Source organism: Cajanus cajan, chromosome 5 (assembly GCF_000230855.2).
Source record: "Cajanus cajan strain Asha chromosome 5, NIPB_CcT2T_4, whole genome shotgun sequence".
NCBI classification, from domain to species: domain Eukaryota; kingdom Viridiplantae; phylum Streptophyta; class Magnoliopsida; order Fabales; family Fabaceae; genus Cajanus; species Cajanus cajan.
This window is the reverse complement of record NC_138521.1, coordinates 57,033,770-57,056,199: the sequence shown is the minus strand read 5'-3', so window position 1 is coordinate 57,056,199 and position 22,430 is coordinate 57,033,770. Positions and strand designations below refer to the sequence as shown.

At 38.1% G+C, this 22,430-nt stretch overlaps 1 protein-coding gene across 1 annotated transcript; it reads left to right on the top strand.

Moving 5' to 3' along the window:
• The first annotated feature begins 18,649 nt into the window (after window positions 1-18,649).
• Window positions 18,650-21,494, top strand: LOC109801640 (28 kDa ribonucleoprotein, chloroplastic). Its single transcript, XM_020362755.3, has 4 exons — window positions 18,650-19,191; window positions 19,300-19,401; window positions 20,760-21,050; window positions 21,216-21,494. Exons 1-4 carry the CDS (start codon window positions 18,772-18,774, stop codon window positions 21,279-21,281), a joined length of 879 nt encoding a protein of 292 aa, XP_020218344.1. The 5' UTR covers window positions 18,650-18,771; the 3' UTR covers window positions 21,282-21,494.
• The last annotated feature ends 936 nt before the right edge of the window (window positions 21,495-22,430 follow it).

Below are 22,430 nucleotides of genomic sequence, written 5' to 3'. Positions count from 1 at the left end.
GTAGCACAACCTCAAAGGCGCCTCAATCCAACAATGAAGGAGGTGGTCAGAAAAGAGGTGATTAAGCTACTTGAAGCTGACATGATTTACCCTATCTCCGACAGTGCATGGGTTAGTCCTGTTCAGGTGGTTCCTAAAAAGGGGGGTATGATAATGGTGATGAATGACAAGAATGAATTAATTCCTACAATGACAGTCACTGGTTGGCGAATGTGTATTGATTATCGGAAGCTGAACCAGGCCACAAGGAAGGATCACTTTCCATTACCCTTCATGGATCAGATGTTAGAGAGGTTGGTGGGTCAAGCCTACTACTGCTTCTTGGATGGTTATTCCGGTTATAATCAGATAGCAGTGGACCCGAAGGACCAGGAAAAGACAGCATTTACATGTCCTTTTGGTGTTTTTGCATATAGGAAAATGCCATTTGGATTATGTAACGCACCAGCCACATTTCAAAGGTGCATGTTAGCCATATTCTCTGATCTTGTTGAGAAATGTATAGAGATTTTCATGGATGATTTTTCTGTGTTTGGAGCATCATTTGATACATGTCTGGAGAATCTCAATATTGTACTGGGGCGGTGTGTTGAAACAAATCTGGTTCTTAATTGGGAGAAATGCCACTTTATGGTGACTGAAGGAATAATGCTTGGCCACAAGATTTCTGGGAAAGGTATTGAGGTGGATCCAGCTAAAGTGGAGGTCATTTCTAAGCTTCCTCCACCAACAAATGTGAAAGGGGTCAGAAGCTTTCTTGGACATGCTGGATTCTATAGGCGGTTCATTCAAGATTTTTCAAAGATCGCTAAACCGCTTAGCAATCTCCTTGTGAAGAATGTTAAGTTTAAATTTGATGATAATTGCTTGTCTGCTTTTTCACTCTTAAAACAAAAATTGTGTTCAGCACCCATAATCACTAGCCCTGATTGGAACTTTGATTTTGAGCTAATGTGTGATGCTAGTGACTGTAGACCCCTAAAATTGTCCGGGTCGGAAATAAAGCTTGAAGACTCTCGAAGACTGAAGGAAGATCAGCCAGAAGGACTTCCAGAAGGCCCAAGGAGGGTTCTCTATAGGTCTAGAGGTCTTAGGATAGCTAAAATAAGAAAAGTGGGAGGAATGAAGCTCAATACGGCCTCCCAGAGGTTCAGTACGGCCGTATTGAACATTTTGAACTTCAATACGGCCGCACTGAACTCAATACGGCCGTATTGAAGTTTCTGGACTTCAATACGGCTGCATTGAATTCAATACGGCTGCACTGAACTTCAATACGGCCGCACTGAACTTCAATACGGCCGTATTGAGGTTTTTTGAACTTCAATACGGCCGTATTGAATTCAATACGGCCGTATTAGTTCAAAATTTCAATGTTGACCGTATTGACCCTCATAAACCGTATTGAGCCTCTTCCCTATAAATATGACGTCAATGGGACGTCATTTTACACTTTCACACACAGTTTTAACCCTCTTCTTGAGTATTCTGGGTTTTTTTGAGCAGTGCTCTGCCTAGAAATCACTCGGAGAGTTGATCCGACGAAGTTCTTGAGTCACGAGCCATTTGCTTGAGTCTCGAACCTAGTCGAAGGGAAATCCTCCGGATTTCCATAGTTAAAATTTTATAGGAGGGAGCGAGCGGTCTTGTAGAGGGAGGGAACGCCAAAACGCTTCCCAATTTCTGTCAAGATATATAAGAAAGCACGCTTCAAAGGTTTATCTCTTTAAAGTCCCTTCTTTTACCGCTTTCTGTGTGTACATATTTAAACTGTCATCATGTAGATAGTTAATTTATAATTTCTTAGAATAAATAGGGGTAATTTAGTAATTTTGCACTATTATTTTTAAATAATCTGTCATAGGGAACCCGAAAGGGGCGCTGTGGGGTGCTAACACCTTCCCCACGCGTAACCGACTCCCTTACCCGACTCTGGTTGTCATGGCCGAAGTCGATTTTTGAATCGATTGCCTTAAACTTCTTTTTCCAATGTTTTGAGTAAAACATTGGTGGCGACTCCACTTCCTTTTTATAAAAACCGCTAATCCATGGAGAGTCCCGCTTGGGATTAATATGGATTGGTGAGCCTTTTAATAAAATTGCTCGTTTGACAAGGTCTCAGTTTGAGAATAAGTCATTCTAGCAATCCATATTTTTAAACAAATAAAAGAGTCCAACCATCCTTCGCGAATGCCGAAAGCCCGTTTCGGGCCGGTGGCGACAGATGGCGACTCCGATGGGGAAGCCTCGAGAGTCAGTCCCATTTAGTGACAGATTATTTTTAACAAATAATAGTTAAAATTACTTTATTACCCCTTGTTTGTATGATAACATGTTTATCTAATTGGCTTTAATAACTGTTGTTTGTTTAATTTTCCGCAATTGTTTGAAATACAAACTGCACACGAACCTTTGCACACAACAGTTCCCTCTATACCCGGGGGCATGAGTGGTAAGCCATAGGGAGTGGATGTTAGTACGGCCGGTTGTCGAATGGGTCTATAGGTGCCCGTAGACCGTTGTCGGAAAGCATCACTCAAGGTGATAACCATGAACTCGAGTCCCACAGTGCGTTGGAGCTTTCCATCGGCTTACGACGAGAGGAATTGGGTCCCTATAATGGGGGCACCTTGGGGGCCTCAGACCGGTGAGAACAGTTAGATCCACCTTGAATATGCACTTTTCTGCAGGATACCCCTACCTCGTGATTCGCTCGTGACTGTTCGTGGATGAGTGAATTGTTTGTGCATTGTTTATGTGAAATTGTTTGAGCATACATTGCATTTCTTTAAACATACAACATTCCTATTCTTTTAAAATAAAAATAAATAGGAATAAGGATCTTCCATTGCATGGTGTTAACATCTACCTTCATCACATTCATGTAGGTAGTTTCCCTTTTCACCCAAAAAAAAATACAAAAAACAAAATACCCAAAAAAAGGAAAAAAAGGGTTATTTATCCAAACCAAGCAATATCATGCATCATCTTAGGGACATCCTAAAAACATGATAATGCTTAGTTGAATAAACACAAATGCATGCATATTCATCGCCATCATCTCATATCATGCATTCTTATCAAAGATCATGGAGGGATCTAGGTTTGCATTTCATACATCCCTCCCAATAAATCATTAATAAACATTAATAAAAAGAAAGAATTAAGCGATGCATATGTTCAAGATGGATCGCACGCCATTTGTTATTAAGTGTAAGCCAACAACCGCGCCAAGCGAGCGCACATCAACTCCGTTGTTGGTAATCAAGACGAACAAAGGGGAAGGTCCAACACCATTAAGGATCACTGCTCCAAGACCTTTCCCCTACGAATCAAATAAGGCTGTGCCGTGGATATACGACATCCATTCTTCTGCCTACAGCGATATCTCTAACATCGCTGGACTTGGGGGCATGACTAGGAGTGGCAGGATCTACACTCCCGAAGATCTTCATGATAAAGCCCCCAAGAATAAAGAAAAAGAAGAAAAGAAAACCGAGGAAAGAGAATCCGAGGAGGAGACTGATGAGCTGTTAAAGTTTATCCGACAGAGCGAGTACTCCATCGTGGATCAACTTCATAGGACGCCAGCAAAGATTACGCTGTTGTCATTGATCCTAAGTTCCGAACCGCATCGGCAAGCTCTGTCGAAAGTCTTGAACGAGGCATATGTGTCGCACACTATCTCCCAAGACAAGTTTGAGGGGATTGTTAGTCACATCACGGCTAGTGATCACCTCACCTTCACCGATGAAGAAATCCCCGCTGGGGGACCGAATCATAACAAGCCCTTGCACATCTCTGTAAAGTGCAAGGAGTATCACATCGCTAAAGTCTTGGTAGATAATGGATCTTCCTTGAATGTGATGCCAAAAAGAACGCTCAAGCAATTGGCAATCAAGGGAGTCCAAATGCGCCCGAGCAACATGATCGTTCGAGCCTTCGATGGTTCTAAAAGAGAAGTGGTGGGAGAGATCAATCTTCCAATCCAAATTGGACCCACTATCTTTAATGTCGAATTCCAAGTGACGGACATTACTCCCGCATACAGCTGTCTCCTCGGCCGACCTTGGATTCATGATGCGAAAGCTGTACCCTCTACGCTCCACCAGAAAGTCAAGTTCATAGTGGGTGACAAACTGGTGACTGTACAAGCTGAAGATGACATACTCATCAGCAAACCATCCACCATACCTTACGTGGATGCAGCGGAGGAAGCTTTAGAAACCGCCTTCCAAGCATTGGAAATCGCCAATGTCGAAACGTTTCCCCAAGAAATGAAGAAGGTAGCCTCCATGCTCACCAAGAACGGATACTTGCCAGGACAAGGATTAGGCAAGGACTCCCAAGGAATCCCGGAGCTACCCATTATCAAGGATAATCCGGGGAAACAAGGGTTAGGATACAACCCTTATAAAGATCAAAGGACGAAGAGAAACCAAGATCCTTCTCGACGTTCTTTAAGCCAGATCTTTAGGAAGGCCGGTTCACAAGCGTTAAGGCCGGTCGTCGTCGTCAAGTGTTTTTCTCCTTCCGATAGGGATGTATAGACCTGATGACTATTAGAGATTACTCCTCGGGGACAGCCCGACCCCCGAGCCTCGATAGGGCACATGTTTCCATTATGATTATAATAAAATCATTCTTTATTAATTCTTTATTGCTTCTTTTCTTGCTTGTAATAAAATTCTAGACCGCATTATTTAACCCTGTTTGAATGAACATAAGTGAGGTTAAAATCGTCTTAATAATCAATAAACCCACATCATTTTGTGTGGAAGTGTGCACGACAACTTGGAGCACCTTTCCTTGGCCTCAATAAGTGCCGTCATGGATGAAAAGAAATCCATTCAGGACAAAAATCCTAAAAATAAAAGAAGCTCGGCAGGAAACCCAAAAAAGGGGACTGCGCAAAAATAAGAGCAAAAGACCCGCTAGGAATCCCACAAAAGGGTGACCTAGGCAAAAATTAGGGTTACAAAATAATGAACAAAAACAAAAGCCCGCTAAAACTCCACAAATGGGCGTTTTAGGCAAAAGTTAGGGCAATCGAAAAACAGAATAAATCCATGATGGTACCACCAACTGAATTCAACAAAAGGGGCTCAAGAAAAGCTATCCAAGTTGTCAAATCACGAACGTTAATAACCAAGACGTGCTTAACTTCATAAGTGTTTAATCAAACAAGCCTAAACACTTAAGCCTACCATTGGCCAAGCCATTCTTACAAAATCCATTTTTCAAAAAATAAATAATCCCCTCTAAAACACAAACTTTCGAAAAAAATATCCTTTCCTTCTTTTCTCTCTTGTCCCAAACGATTTTTGAATAATCTAGTGGAAACATGGAGATATAGTAGTCAATAGGAGGGTTGACACATCTTCTAAAGGAAAGGAAAATCATTTGGTTGATGACACCAAATCTCAATATAACATGCATCATTCCTCGGTTACAGAAATCGGCAGCACACAGCCCGTCTAGAGGAATGGCAAAAATCCAAACAGAGAAACGCATCGGTTAATTCTTTTGAAAAGTGAATCAAATAGAATTAGGTGCATCATACTGCATACATGCATACAGATGATAGGTGTAATGGAAGATCACTTATTCTCTGTTTATTGAAAAAAAACAAAAAAATATAAACTTCAGAAAAAACAATGCGCCCGTATCATGTTCAGTACACCCGTACTAAAAACAGGGTTATGAACAAATTTTCAACTCAGTACGGGCGTACTGAAATAGATATGGCCGTATTGGCCACAAAGAAATATTCAAAGACCTCATCATGAGGCAATTGCATAAAATAGAAAAAATAGAAAATTGCTTGTGTATGACAGCAGTCAACAAAAGCCGAAAACGAAAAAAAGGCAAGGATACAAACGATACTCCTCAGTTTGTACAAAATAACTGAGCCTGGAGAGGCTTGCTAAAACAATACTCACACAGAATAACTGAGCCTGGAGAGGCTTGCCGAAATAATACTCTCTCAGAATAATTGAGCCTGGAGAGGCTCGCCGAAATAATACTCTCTCAGAATAACTGAGCCTGGAGAGGCTCGCCGAAAAAAATACTCTCTCAGAATAATTGAGCCTGGAGAGGCTCGCCGAAATAATACTCTCTCAGAATAACTGAGCCTGGAGAGGCTCGCCGAAAAAAATACTCTCTCAGAATAATTGAGCCTGGAGAGGCTCGCCGAAATAATACTCTCTCAGAATAACTGAGCCTGAAGAGGCTTGCCAAAATAATACTCCTCAGAGACATTTCTGTACAGAAAAAGCCAAAACCAACAAAAGAGGCAAAAATACAGAAAAAGCCAAAATCAACAAAAAATACAGAAAAAGCCGAAATCAACAAAAAAGGCAAAAACACAGAAAAAGCCAAAATCAACAAAAAAGGCAAAAACACAGAAAAAGCCGAAATCAACAAAAAAGGCAAAAACACAGAAAAAGCCAAAATCAACAAAAAAGGCAAAAACACAGAAAAAGCCAAAATCAACAAAAAGGCAAAATACAGAAAATCCAACAAATTATACAGGATAACTGAGCCTGGAGAGGCTTGCCAAAATAATACTCTCCAAAAAGACATCTCAGCTTGCATTCTTGGGCTGAACAAAAAAACCAATTCATCATGCAGAATAACTGAGCCTGGAGAGGCTTGCCGAAACAATACTCCCACAGAATAATTGAGCCTGGAGAGGCTCGCCGAAATAATACTCTCTCAGAATAATTGAGCCTGGAGAGGCTCGCCGAAATAATACTCCCCAGAGATATCTCAGCTTCCACTCACGGGCCAAATTCCCCAGTGAAAGCTATCAAAGCGAGATCAGCAAAATTCCCCAACGGAAGCATGATCCAACCAAAATATCCAAGTCAAAGGACTTAGACTTCCTCAGTGGAAGATAGCTTTCCAACTCAAACGAAGAGTGAAGCTAAGCCTGAAGAGGCTTTCTAAATAATACTTTGGGATACATAAGATCCCCAAATCCCCAGTCGCCTACTCAAGAGGCATTCCTACAAAAAGGAAAAAAATCAAAAGATCAATAATCATTCCCCAAGTGGAATCCGGCTCTTGGCCAAACATCAAGCGTCAAGATGATCTGCCTAACAGAAGAGGCTAATCACAATCAATGACAAAATCCCCCAGCGGATAACAGCCTACACAGAGGCGACAAAACCAGAAAAACAAAAAGAGTCACCCGAATAAGGATAACCGGGATACTCCACCATCGTCGAAAGGACGTCAGCCAATCATAAGGCATCGCTCATCTCAGAAAGAGCATCTTCGTGTCTACACCCCAGGGAAACAGAAATTCCTCAATGGGCACCAACTATGCAAAGGAAAGTTGGGACACAAGAACCTATGAGTAACCGCACATCCCCTAGACGGATCCCTGCGTTATCCAGCCCTCAGTGGCACAAAAATCAAAAACAATCGTCAAAGCAGCATCGTGGACTGTGGAGACAAAATCAAAATCAACATCCAGAACCCTCAGTGGATAATAGCCTACACAGAGGCTACAAAAATCAGAAAAATCAAAGAGAGACACCCGAATAAGGATAACCGGGATACTCCACTTACGTCAAAAGGACGTCAGCCAAACATAAGGCATCGCTCAAATCAAGAAGAGCATCTGTGTCTACACCCCAAGGAGTCAGAAATTCCCCATGGGTACCAACTATGCAAATTCAAGTTGGGGCACAAGAACCTATGAATGAATGCACATCCCCTAGACGGATCCCTGCGTTATCCAGCCCTCAGTGGCACAAAATCAGAAAAACGTCGAAGCAGCATAGTGGACTGTGGAGACAAAAAAAATCATCTCAGATCCCTGGAGAGGGTAAACTCGCATTGCCGAAGTGATCAGAAGACACGGACGCAGACCCTGGAGAGGGCAAACTCAGTTGCCTAGGTCATCAGAGACCAAACAAAGTCTGGAGAGACGGTACTCAAACAAAGTCTGGAGAGACGGTACTCAAACAAAGTCTGGAGAGACGGTACTCAAACAAAGTCTGGAGAGACGATACTCAAACAAGGTCTGGAGAGACGGTACTCAAACAAGGTCTGGAGAGACGGTACTCAAACAAGGTCTGGAGAGACGGTACTCAAACAAGGTCTGGAGAGACGGTACTCAAACAAAGTCTGGAGAGACGGTACTCAAACAAAGTCTGGAGAGACGGTACTCAAACAAGGTCTGGAGAGACGGTACTCAAACAAGGTCTGGAGAGACGGTACTCAAACAAGGTCTGGAGAGACGGTACTCAAACAAGGTCTGGAGAGACGGTACTCAAACAAGGTCTGGAGAGACGGTACTCAAACAAGGTCTGGAGAGACGGTACTCAAACAAGGTCTGGAGAGACGGTACTCAAACAAAGTCTGGAGAGACGGTACTCAAAGAAAGTCTGGAGAGACGGTACTCAAACAAAGTCTGGAGAGACGGTACTCAAAGAAAGTCTGGAGAGACGGTACTCAATCAAAGTCTGGAGAGACGATACTCAAAGTCTGGAGAGACGATACTCAAAGTCTGGAGAGACGGTACTCAAAAGTCTGGAGAGACGGTACTCAAAGTCTGGAGAGACAGTACTCAAAGTCTGGAGAGACGGTACTCAGAGTCTGGAGAGACGGTACTCAAGGTCTGGAGAGACAGTACTCAACCATCAGCGTCGTCAGAGGCACGTAGGTGTTCAACTTCCGGCTCGGGCGTCGAGTGAAGTTGACCCTGGAGAGGGTAAACTTAGCTACCGAGGTTGTCAGAAGCGCCGAGGTATGCAACAACCTGGAGAGGTTACTCAACAATTTTCCACCGGAAGACGCTACAAGTCAGAAGGTTGGCACATCACCCGGACAATTGGGTCAACTCCTTTACTTGTCAGCCGGTACACCAAAAGGCCGTCCGACTAAGTAAAGGGGGGGCAGCTGTAGACCCCTAAAATTGTCCGGGTCGGAAATAAAGCTTGAAGACTCTCGAAGACTGAAGGAAGATCAGCCAGAAGGACTTCCAGAAGGCCCAAGGAGGGTTCTCTATAGGTCTAGAGGTCTTAGGATAGCTAAAATAAGAAAAGTGGGAGGAATGAAGCCCAATACGGCCTCCCAGAAGTTCAGTACGGCCGTATTGAACATTTTGAACTTCAATACGGCCGCACTGAACTCAATACGGCCGTATTGAAGTTTCTGGACTTCAATACGGCTGCATTGAATTCAATACGGCTGCACTGAACTTCAATACGGCCGCACTGAACTTCAATACGGCCGTATTGAGGTTTTTTGAACTTCAATACGGCCGTATTGAATTCAATACGGCCGTATTAGTTCAAAATTTCAATGTTGACCGTATTGACCCTCATAAACCGTATTGAGCCTCTTCCCTATAAATATGACGTCAATGGGACGTCATTTTACACTTTCACACACAGTTTTAACCCTCTTCTTGAGTATTCTGGGTTTTTTTGAGCAGTGCTCTGCCTAGAAATCACTCGGAGAGTTGATCCGACGAAGTTCTTGAGTCACGAGCCATTTGCTTGAGTCTCGAACCTAGTCGAAGGGAAATCCTCCGGATTTCCATAGTTAAAATTTTATAGGAGGGAGCGAGCGGTCTTGTAGAGGGAGGGAACGCCAAAACGCTTCCCAATTTCTGTCAAGATATATAAGAAAGCACGCTTCAAAGGTTTATCTCTTTAAAGTCCCTTCTTTTACCGCTTTCTGTGTGTACATATTTAAACTGTCATCATGTAGATAGTTAATTTATAATTGCTTAGAATAAATAGGGGTAATTTAGTAATTTTGCACTATTATTTTTAAATAATCTGTCATAGGGAACCCGAAAGGGGCGCTGTGGGGTGCTAACACCTTCCCCACGCGTAACCGACTCCCTTACCCGACTCTGGTTGTCATGGCCGAAGTCGATTTTTGAATCGATTGCCTTAAACTTCTTTTTCCAATGTTTTGAGTAAAACATTGGTGGCGACTCCACGAACCCTTCCTTTTTATAAAAACCGCTAATCCATAGAGGGTCCCGCTTGGGATTAATATGGATTGGTGAGCCTTTTAATAAAATTGCTCGTTTGACAAGGTCTCAGTTTGAGAATAAGTCATTCTAGCAATCCATATTTTTAAACAAATAAAAGAGTCCAACCATCCTTCGCGAATGCCGAAAGCCCGTTTCGGGCCGGTGGCGACAGTGACTATGTAGTAGGTGCTGTTCTGGGTCAAAGGAAAAACAAGATTTTTCATGTCATACACTATGCGAGTAAAGTTTTGAATGAGACTCAAATGAATTATGCAACCACAGAAAAAGAACTACTTGCAATAGTATATGCACTTGAAAAATTTCGTTCTTATTTGATTGGGTAAAAAATTACTGTGTTCACTGACCATGTAGCTATCAAATATTTGCTAACTAAATCTGATTCCAAGCCAAGGTTGATAAGATGGATTCTGTTTCTACAGGAATTTGATTTAGAAATAAAAGACAAGAAAGGCTGTGAAAACCACATTGCAGATCATCTGTCAAGGCTAGAAAATGAAGAGGTGACCATACTTGAGAGTGCAATCCATGAAGAATTTCCAGATGAAAAATTGTTCTCTGTGCAAGAAAGGCCTTGGTTTGCCTTAGTTTGATTAAATACTCAGTTGAGACACTTATCTAGCACAAATTGTGTACATATTGATATTATTTTGATCTATATATGCTTAGAATCAAAGAGGTACTTTTGATTAATGTTAGTACAGGGAATAGGAAGCCTTTGATCCAATTTGGTGCTTATTTTGTAGGTTTTGAAACCTGGAGAAGAATGGCTCAGCCATTCTAAAGCGCTCAGCGGAATCAGGCCAGAGAGCTTTCCAAACTGAAGGCGCTCAGCCTCTTCAAAGCGCCCAGCGGATTGGCCCCTGAAAGAGAAGGAGTGCTCTCTGCCTCCAAGGCGCTCAGCCACTCCCATTCGCTCAGCAGATTTGACCCAGGAAAAAGGGGGGTGCTTTCTGCCTCTAAAGCGCTCAGCGGATCTGAGGCGCTCAGCCCTTTTGAATGCTTAGCAATGAAGGATCTCCAAGGCGCTCAGCGGATCCAAGGGGCTCAGCCCTTTGGGTTACTTCATGGTGAAGGAGTCTTCAAACCGCTCAGCCGTTTCAAGGCGCTGAGCGGATTTGTCTCTCTCCTGTTCACTCTGTTTTAATTTTATCACATATATAAGGGCAGAAGAGAGAGAAAAATCAACATCAAGCTGTACGAAGCAAGAGAACAGAGAGAGGAGAAAAATATAGTACTCTAGAGCTCGTGGGAACGCGAATCTTCAAAAGATCTTCTTCTTCTTCTACCTCTCAACTTGTAATTTGGTGATTTCTTGTAATATGGAGAGCTAATCTCTAGGGTTGGGATAGATGTAATCGTCAAACTCCTATGTATTCCTCTTTGATTCATATATATATCATCCATTACTTTATGTCAGTGATTTTGTTCCTGTTCTTAATGCTTTGATAAACTGATCATTTATCTCTGATTTTGCGTTTAGAATTTGGTTGGAAAACGTTTTCTAAATCTAGACTTGGAACGAATCACCTATTAGTTTTGAGAGCCAGGGATGGTCTTGAAACTAGTAGTTGCAATAAGTTCTGATTCTTAATGCGGGGTATTTAACCGAATGAAGTGAGGAATCATTCATTGAGTTAAATATCTTAGACGTTCTTAAGCCAATGGATTGGGTCTGAATAAATTTAGAGAACTCAATGGCAATGAGTAATGAAATCTTTAGAAAGAATCAATAGGAGTGCATAGGAGGGAGATTGATGAAATCGAATCCCAACTGTTTCTTATATCTATTTTTCTTCGAATCAAATTACTTTGTGGTTTCTTGAACTTGAAAAATCATCTATATCAAATTCGAATATGTGTAATTATTCCAGTTTCAAATTCATAAGCATCAATTAGTATAATAGAAATCTTAACTTATCTCACAAGTCCCTGAGGTTCGACAACCTTTTATTCATACTACAGAGACTTGGGTGCGCTTGCCTATAAAACCAACACTTGTGAGATTTTAGTCCTCTGGCAACTAGTCCAAGGAATTACCTAGAGGAATATATGTTCTACCTCGTTAAACTCAAGATCTCTTCTCCTCTTAACGTAGTAACTTTTTTACCTACTTTTAGCTACCATCATCTTATCTTGTATTATCCTCACATTTTCTATATTTTTTTGGATTACCTTTGGTCCTAATATGAAACTCTCACCAGGTTCTACTGAATACAAGGGTGTTTCACACCTTCTACCATAAAAGGGCTTCATAAGGTATCATCCTAATACTAAAATGATAACTATTATTGTAGGTGAACTCTATCAAGGGTAGACAACTATCCCAACTACCTCCATGCTCTAACACATAAGCTTTAAGTAAATTCTTTAAGGATTGGATAGTTCTTGTAGTTTGGCCATATGTTTGAGGATGATATGCTAAACTCAATCTAAACTTAGTCCTTAATGCCTTATGTAAGTTGTTCCAAAATCTAAAGAAGAACCTATGGTCTCTGTCAAAAAATATGTTAGAAGGTACTCCATGAAGTCTCACAATCTCCCCTATGTATAAATTAGTAAACCTATCCAAAGGATATCTTATCTTCATTGGAATGAAGTGAGTAGACTTAGTGAGTCTATCCACTATCTCCCAAATGGAATCCATATTTCTTGTGGTCTTATGCAACCCAACCACAAAGTTCATAGATATATTATCCCACTTTCATAGATATATTTAGGGGTTGTAGCTTTCCTAGAATTTTTTGGTGTTCTACCTTCTTTTGGCAAACTAAATAAGCAAGTACAAACTCTTTTACCCCCTCTTCATCTTAGACTGCTAAAATATTCTCTTAAGGCCCTGGTATATCTTAATGGCTCCTAGGTAGACGTTGAGGTTACTCTTGTGTCTTTTCTCTAAAATCATCTTCTTAAGTTCTACAATAGTAGGCACTCATAGCCTATCTTTAAACCTCAATACTTTAACTATATTCACTCTAAAATCACTATTATTTCCTAGCTTGGTCTAATAGGAATGGATCTAACTTTTGACCCTCTCTAGTCTCGTCTATTAAACTATTAGTCACTCTTAAGGTTCCTAACTTAACACTACTAGAAGTCAACTCATATACAAAGACAAAACCAAAAAACAATATTAAAGGGGGACACAAAAATTTATCTTATTATTTTTAGTAAAGTAAGGATTTTTTAAAATTAAAAAACAAATATTTGTATGTTATATATTTTTTGTCAAATATTTGTAACAACATGTGCAATTTTTAAATTGTGTTTTTAATGATAATATCGTGGGGTAGTTTTTTTATATTTAATCTACTAATTTATTTTTATTTATAATATTGTGTGATAATTTTTTTTCTTCATATTATAAAGAGAAAAACCAAAACAATAAAAAAGAAAAAAGAAAATGAAAAAATAATTATTATATTATATGATATACATAATTATTTTTATTCAATTATATTATAACATGTGTATTTATTTTTAATTAGTCTTTTTATACTTATTTTTATCTGTTATACATAATTAATTACAAATATTGGAACGGGAAGGGGAATTATGAGTGTGGATAGTTTTGTTTTTTTGTCAACAAGGGAATATATATATATATATATATATATATATATATATATATATATATATATATATATATATATTATTTTATTTTATTCTGTTAGTACGGGGTTTGGAGTGTGCAGAAACAAAAGTGGGCATTTTTTCTTCGGTTAGCAAGGGGTTAGAAGTGTGCAAAAATAAGGGGGACAACTTTTTTAGTTAAGATATTTAAGGAATGGAAATGTTAGGAGGCATTGTTAGAAATTTTATTTCTAATAATTATTGTGGGTTACATATATTATTTGTAGTATTTATATTAATTATTTATATTTAGTTGAGCTCAATAAAAGTGATCTAATTTCAGTGAGCCTTTAGACTGCCAACAGGAAAAACTAATATGGGCCCATATAAGTGAAAACTAGATTTGGCCCGTTAGGGCTTAATGGGAACCCTAATATGATTAGTCATTCTTCCTTACCAGAGTCATTGTGGGGAGAAGCGCTTAAGACTGCAGTCTACATCCTAAATAGGGTACCAAGTAAAGTAATTAACAAAACTCCTTATGAACTATGGACGGGTAAAAGGCCAAGTCTAAAACATTTACACATTTGGGGTTGTCCGGCTGAAGCGCGTCCTTATAGGTCGCATGAAAGCAAGCTGGAGTCAAGGACTGTTAGCTGTTATTTTGTTGGTTATCCTAAACGCTCTCGGGGCTATAAATTTTACAATCCCACTACTAGATCATTCTTTGAGACGGGAATGCGAGATTCCTTGAGGATGTTGAGTTTGGGAAGGAAAAGAACATAAGAAATGTTGTCTTTGAGGAAAAACCTGTCATTGACAGTGATCAAGTCCTCGTGCCTATTACTATTCCAGTACCTACCCTAGTAATAGGTGACAATCATGGAGTTATTCCTGACATTGTCCCTACACAAGACAATATTGAGGTTCTCCCTCAAATACCTATAAAGCAAGCTCAACAATCTCAAAAAGTGTCATTAAGGAGATCCACTAGAGAAAGGAAAAATGCAATTCCAGATGATTACATTGTGTTTCTTCAAGAACATGAGGATGGCATTGGTTTAACAGAGGATGATCCAATCAACTTCTGTCAAGCTATGCAAAGTTCTAGCTCTCAAAAGTGGATTGATGCCATGAAGGATGAGATGAAATCTATGCAAGACAACGATGTTTGGGATCTCGTTGAATTACTTGAAGGTGTGAAACCTATTGGTTGTAAATGGATATTTAAAACCAAGAGGGATTCAAAAGGCAATATCGAGAGATATAAGGCTCATTTAGTTGCTAAAGGTTTCACTCAAAAGGAAGGCATTGATTACAAAGAAACCTTTTCTCCGGTTTCTTCAAAGGATTCTTTTAGAATAATAATGGCACTCGTAGCTCATTATGACTTAGAGTTCCATCAGATGGATGTTAAAACTGCGTTTCTAAATGGTGACATTGAAGAAACGATTTATATGATGCAACCAGAAAATTTTATTTCTGGTGACTCAAAGTCCATGGTATGCAAACTAAAGAAATTCATCTATGGTCTCAAACAAGCTTCCTGTCAATGGTATCACAAGTTCCATCAAGTTCTTACCTCATATGGTTTTGAGGCAAATATAGCTGAAGATTGTGTTTATCATAAGTTTAGTGGGAGTAAATATATATTCTTGGTGTTATATGTCAATGATATACTGCTTGCCATCAGCGATATAGGCTTATTGCACGAAACCAAAAGATTTTTAACAAAGAATTTTGAAATGAAAGATCTTGGTGAAGCCTCTTTTGTATTAGGTATTAAGATAGTAAGAGATCGTTCTCATGGTATCATAAGGTTATCACAAGAGAACTATATCGATAAAGTTTTAGATAGATTCGGCATGAAAGATAGTAAACCAGGAGATACCCCTATAGCCAAGGGAGACAAATTTAGCCTCAAACAGTGCCCTAATAATGACCTTGAAAGAAATGAGATGCAAAAGATTTCCTATGCTTCAGCTGTGGGAAGTCTGATGTATGCTCAAGTTTGTACTCGTCCTGATATTGCATTTATAGTGGGAGTTTTGGGCAGATACTTAAGTAATCCTGGGATGCAGCATTGGAAGGCAGTAAAGCGTGTAATGTGCTATTTGAAGAGAACAAAAAGATATATGCTCACTTATCAGAAGTCTGACAATTTAGAGATCATTGGATACTCAGACTCTGATTTTGCCGGATGTCAAGACAGTAAACGCTCCACATCTGGATACATCTTTATGTTGGCTGGAGGAGCTATCTCTTGGAAGTCTGTTAAACAGACTATTATAGCTTCATCAACCATGACTGTGGAGTTCATTGCTTGTTTTGAGGCATCCAACCATGGGATATGGCTGCGAAATTTTATCACTAATTTATGTGTGATTAATGGCATTGAAAGGCCATTGAAAATCTATTATGATAATAACTCTGCAGTTATTTATTCCAATAACAATAGGAGTACAACCAAGTCAAAATTCATTGATATAAAGTTTCTGGTTGTTAAGGAAAGAGTTCAGAATAAGGAAATTTCTATAGAACATATAGGGACTAATTTTATGCTAGTTGATCCACTTACTAAGGGTTTAGTGCCTAAAGTCTTTCATGAGCACACTGCTCATATAGGTGTAATCCCTTATAGTACCCTAGTTTAGTGAGAGTCTTATTTATGTTTTATGTCTTCTTTATTTTTTAATTTTTCCAGATAATTGTATTATTTGGATTTTCTACAGAAATAAAGTTGATGTTCATAATTTTATTCTAAGCTTGTTTTTGTGCAATATATATATGTTGCGTTTTGAATGGATCTCTATAAAGAATAAAGTTTGGACCAGTTGGAAATAGACATGATTAAGATCACGTTGCATGTAATTTTCATGCCACTTATCCATATTTGATCTATGTCATTAAGTGCATACAATTGTGGTGATCATTGTGGTTTAGTCAAATTAGATAATGATGAAAGCTGCAATGGTTCCCTGTTGTTGTATGAGATGGACCAGATTGTTTAAGGGGAGTCTAAAAGTAAATAGCATACGGTTGCGCGCCTAAAGAATTTTGTGATATAAATACTTAAATGAATATGAAGCCCAAGTGGGAGATTGTTAGAAATTTTATTTCTAATAATTATTGTGGGCTACATATATTATTTGTAGTATTTATATTAGTTATTTACATTTAGTTGAGTTCAATAAAAGTGATCTAATTTTAGTGAGCCTTTAGACTGCCAACAGGAAAAACTGATATGGGCTCATATAAGTGGAAACCAGATTTGGCCTGTTAGGGGTTAATGGGAACCCTAATAGGTTTAAAATCATAAAGATGGTCATGGTTCCCAATATGCCAAATCAGAAACACATGTCTCTCTGTCTCTCCATCAGAAGAGTAACATCATGTCCCATCAAGGAATCCAATGATTTGGCTGAGGAAGATCATTGCACCAAAAGACTATTCTACTGCAACCTTTTGATCAATGTCAATGGATACAGGTACATATTATTAACATTAACTATGTAATCTGAGACAACGGTTCTTAATATTGATTAATGGAAAATTTCTATTTGGCTTAAGAAATTTATCCCAACAGGCATTAGTCCTTGTAAGCTCTACCTAGTTTTGTTTTTGCTTATATATTAAATTATGGTCTCTAAATTTTTTTGAAAGGTCAAACTCCCTGTTCATCAAGGATCATATCTATAAAGACTTTCTATTAAATACATTGTCTTTACTTGGATGATATTTAAGCTTTAAATTTTAATTTAAAAAAAAATTAACCATCTTTGTTTTGTATTTAATTCCTTTAAATTATCATCAGATGTATAATTTCACATTTGTACAACATCTAGATTTCTCTCATTTCGGTGTGTTCAGGTTTATTAGCTTTCACTTAGTTCATCTCCAAACAACATTATGCTAGGAGAGAAGACCTGCCTTGATATCATTTGTAACACCCCTTAGATTTGAGGTCTCGATGGCTATCACTCCATGACATTTTACATGATGATACTTCACACAACTTCTCTTTGGTTAGAATCCTTTACTGGTCAAAACCCTCTGTTGATAACCATTTTTGAGATATTCAACTGACCGCACAAACCATAAATTTTTTTAGTATGTTTTGTTCTGATTCGCAAACTTTTTGAAAAACTTTCCAAAAAATCATTTTCCTCTTAAATTGCTTCAAGTCAAACACACTTTTATATATATATATATATATATATATATATATATATATATATATATATATATATATAATTTGAGGGAAAAGAGTTTAGAGTTTTGGGGGGAAGGAAGTTGTTGCAGAACTTCTTCCCTTTATATTATTAATTTTTATAATTAACATTTATATGTATAAAAAAAGTTTTTTTAGAGAGCTTTTGAAGGAAAGGAGTTGAAATTTTTTCTACCCCTAATTATAAGTAATAAATTGATTTTTTTTTTCTTTGATCTTAATTATAAGTAATAATTATTAATTTTTAAAATTATTTAGAGTTGAATTTCTTTATATCTTTCATTTATTTTTTACTCTATTTATTATGCATTCACTTATACTTAATTAATATTAAATATGTCAATCATTTAAATTAAAAGGTATATTTAAAATAAAATTTGAATTTATTATAGGATTAATTAAAAATAACCGTATTACTTACTTTTTTTGTCTTGATAATTTGTATTATGTTGTTTATAATTATGACTAAATGTAATATTACATTAACAATTTTGTAGTTTCTTTTTATCTATAAAAATTATAATAAGAATGATAGATTTTGAACATGAGAATTGTGCATAATATTCCGATCTCTACCAGTAACAATGTATTTGATTTATCGTTAAAAATTCTTAAACGGACATTGAAGGTGAAAGTAACAACTTGTCATTTTATAAAATTAATTTTCAGAACATGTGTCAATTACTAAAAATGAATTTAAAAAGAAGTTTAGAAAAGTAAAAGTGAAAGAAGAAGAAATGGATAAATAAAGTCACAGAGGCATAGGGGGCATTTGAGAAGAGAAAAAGAAAATATCTGTGTGGAATTTGGTTGAAGCGGCGTGCCACGAAAACCCTCCACTTGTTTGTTATGTTCAATAATACCCCTTATCCTCTTTCTCTATCTCTGCGTTGTGTTGTGAATTGTGATGTGCTAAACTCAAACTCTCACAGCCATCAACCTGACCATGCGTGCTTTCAAGTCTCTCACAAATACAATGGCAGAGTCGTGCCTTCTTTCTCTCCCTTCCTTCTTCCACGCCAAAGCCAAATCCCTTTCTCTCTCACTTCCCTCCAAGCCCCTTACCCTCCACCTTCCCTCTTCCAATTCCTCGCTCTTCTCCCTCACCTCAAGGCCCACTCGCCACTCCTTCCTCACATTCGTGGCCCAAACGTCGGATTGGGCCCAAGGCGAGGAGGAGGAAACCGCCTGGGAGAACCAGGGCGATTCCACGTGGGGAACTGAAGAGGGTGGCGATGAAAGCGAGGGTGAGGCGGCTGAACCCGTTGAAGAAGTTAAGATCTTTGTTGGGAATTTGCCTTTTGATGTTGACAGTGAGAAGTTGGCATCGCTTTTCGACCAAGCTGGCACCGTTGAGGTTGCTGAGGTCAGTGAATTCTTCTCATAATCTTTTTTTTTTTTAAGGTTTGTTTGAGGATGTTTGGTTTTTTTTTTTTTTTTTTTTTGAAATTTGAAAGTGGTTGTGGTTTTTCAGGTTATTTACAATAGGGTCACTGACCGGAGTCGTGGGTTTGGGTTTGTTACGATGAGCACGCTTGAAGAGGTTGAGAAGGCTGTCGAGATGTTCAGTGGCTATGTAAGTTGTTGCTTTGTTGAGTGAGAAGAAGGGTTGTGGTTGTGCTCGAGTGGAAAACTGTGTTGTCATTGTGTTTGGATTTGGATGTTTATTGACTGATTGGAACTAAATTGTTATGCCATTGTTTGGATAATTTTGTCATGGAACTGGACAAGTGCTTGCAGTTTTGTCGCCATACTTGATATTGTGGAAATTACAGACAAATGCAGCTGAGGAGACCCATAAACCTTGACGGTGAAACCAAAATTGTGTTTTTTACAACCTTGGACCAGTAAAAAAAATGGTCCAAATTGAAGGAAAAGAAAAAAAGAGTGGTATGGGATGTGTGCCATCTTGTTCTACTCCATTCCGTCATTTATTAAACAATCCAAACAATGGAACTTAGGATCATTCCGTTCCATTCTGATCCAATGTGACCTGGTGATATTACTCCAATGAATAAAATGTGTTTAATTTTTAGTTCCTGCACTTTAAAAACGATAGTTTTGGTCCTCGTATGTTTTCATGATTGTTGAACTTTTCATCCCACACTCTAGTATCCTAAGCTCCATAAAGAGTGGTGAAATTTACCTATTATAAAAAGTACGAGGATCAAAATTAACATTTTTAAAATATAGGCACTAAGACAAATTTTGACCAAAATTGAGAGACCTAATGCACATTTACCCTATTCTAATTTCCAATGAAAATCCTAGTGTAAACAATTGTGTCCTGGGTTGTCAAATTATTAATCCCAAGTCCTAACTAACTTCTCTCTCCCACCCACCACCCCCAACTAAAAGAAAACTTGGGGACAAACTATAATTAGTATATTTGCTTCTCTTTGATTATCGTCAAACATCAAATAAATTAGTTAACCTAAGAGATTATGAGTTGGTATATGAGGCTTAGTAAACGTGCTGACCGGTGTAAATGTTTTCCCTTGTGCAATTTTCCAATAATGCTTTGTTCTCATTATGGCAAATTTCTTCTAGATTTAAATAGTGGCAAGGAAAAGTATTTGGACTAGAACTTTTCATCAGTAGTTTTGGCTTATGACATCTGAATGTCTTCCTACTTAGATGCCTATATACATCTCAAAATTGCAATTGTAATTGTAATATTATTGTTTGTAATTATAGATTTTTTATTTTTACAGAATGAAATAAAACTGAATCTTTAGAATTTAATTTTGCTCTTATCAGACTTTGTATGAATATGCAAACTTTTCTGCACATACAAAGATGTTTTGACTTTGTGGTTTTTCCCAGTTGAAGTGTGTGACATGTCCTTTACTGGAATAAGCATGCTTATTAATTTCCAAATCTAATTGCTTCTATTGTGGTTTCTTTTGTTGTTTTGGATCTTATCTGTGACAGGAACTAAATGGAAGAGTGTTGACCGTCAATAAGGCTGCTCCAAAAGGAGCACAGCCAGAACGCCCACCACGCCCACCAAGATCCTTTGGTTCTTCTTTGAGAGTCTACGTTGGCAACTTGCCATGGGATGTTGACAATGCTCGACTGGAGCAAATTTTCAGTGAACATGGTAAGGTTGAGGATGCTCGGGTGGTCTACGACAGAGAGACTGGTCGATCGCGTGGCTTTGGCTTTGTCACAATGGCCAGTGAGACTGATATGAATGATGCAATTGCTGCTCTTGATGGTCAGGTAACACACAAGTACTTTATTACTTGATCATTGGTAACATGCATTAGTAAATAAATGTGCTGAATGCTGAAGGTAACAATATATATAAGTTTGAACCATTACATGGACGACTTGTGTGGTTAGTTCTTTAGAATAAAATTCTGATAGGTGGTTCTGATATTGCAGAGCTTGGATGGGAGGGCAATCAGAGTGAATGTTGCAGAGGATAGGCCAAGACGCAGCTCCTTTTGAGTGATTACTTGTAATCTTCCATGTGCGGCTGATTGAGTTCCCTTTTAATGGTTAAGTATACAGTGTCAAATTTTTTTATCTTCTTTGGCAGTTGGTTTCAGATTAGATATGCATATTTTAATGTTATTTATTAATTTGATGTCCTGATGAAAATGATTAAAAGTTACGATTCCAACTTTAGGGATTTTGAAAGAACTCGTGATTTTTTTTCAACCATTTTGTGTGCTATGGATATTGATGCACGAAAAAAAAAAAATCGTCTTTTAAGCTTAAATCTTCTGTTAAATGATCTGGCCATTTATACGGCACGTAAAGTTCAAAGTAAAACAATAATTTGGGTTGATATCGCCTATTAAAATGGTTTCAATTGTATCACCTGACATGATTTCAATCCATTATTTCCTATACCATAAAAGAAAATGCCAATAATGCGTGTTAGTTCAAAGTTACTTCTGCTGCAAAATCTTCAAATCTACCCAACAACTTCTGCACGAGAATTTTATATGCTACTCTATCAATTAATGGCACGAGTTATTTTAAAATTGACCCGAGTATTTTTAAGACTGACTTGATGGCTGATGCCAAGGCGAGATATTTTGTCATGTCATCTATTAACTTTCTTATTAGTATGCTTACACTTTTATTGTGAAAGAAATTACTAGCACATAAGTATATATATAGACAAATACAAACATAAATCGCCCATTTATCTCCATTTGCTTGGGAAATTCTCATTTTTGATAGATCAGGAATCTCTCCTGTCTTTGGATGTTTTCTGCAGTTCTGCACCTTTCATCATATTCTTTCTCTTTCTTAATTACGGTATAATAACCAATCAACGGCTGAAATTTAGTTGAATATTGACTGCACATAAAATTGGCTGGTGAGAATTTGATTTTCCTATTTGATAGACTCTCCTTCAGAAATTGTGCATACTTGACCTAAATATATAGTTGCTTTAATATGAATTCCGTAAAAATAATCATCTTGGCAAGTAATTAAATAGTTCGGATAAAAAAAATCTCATAATGTATGTCAAGATAGTCTAATCTAATGTGTTAGTGCCACTTCTCTATAAAGATTAGAAACTATTACAAAGTGTTTTTTAGACTTTAGAGTACTTAATACCTTCTATGTCAGCCTGTTAGA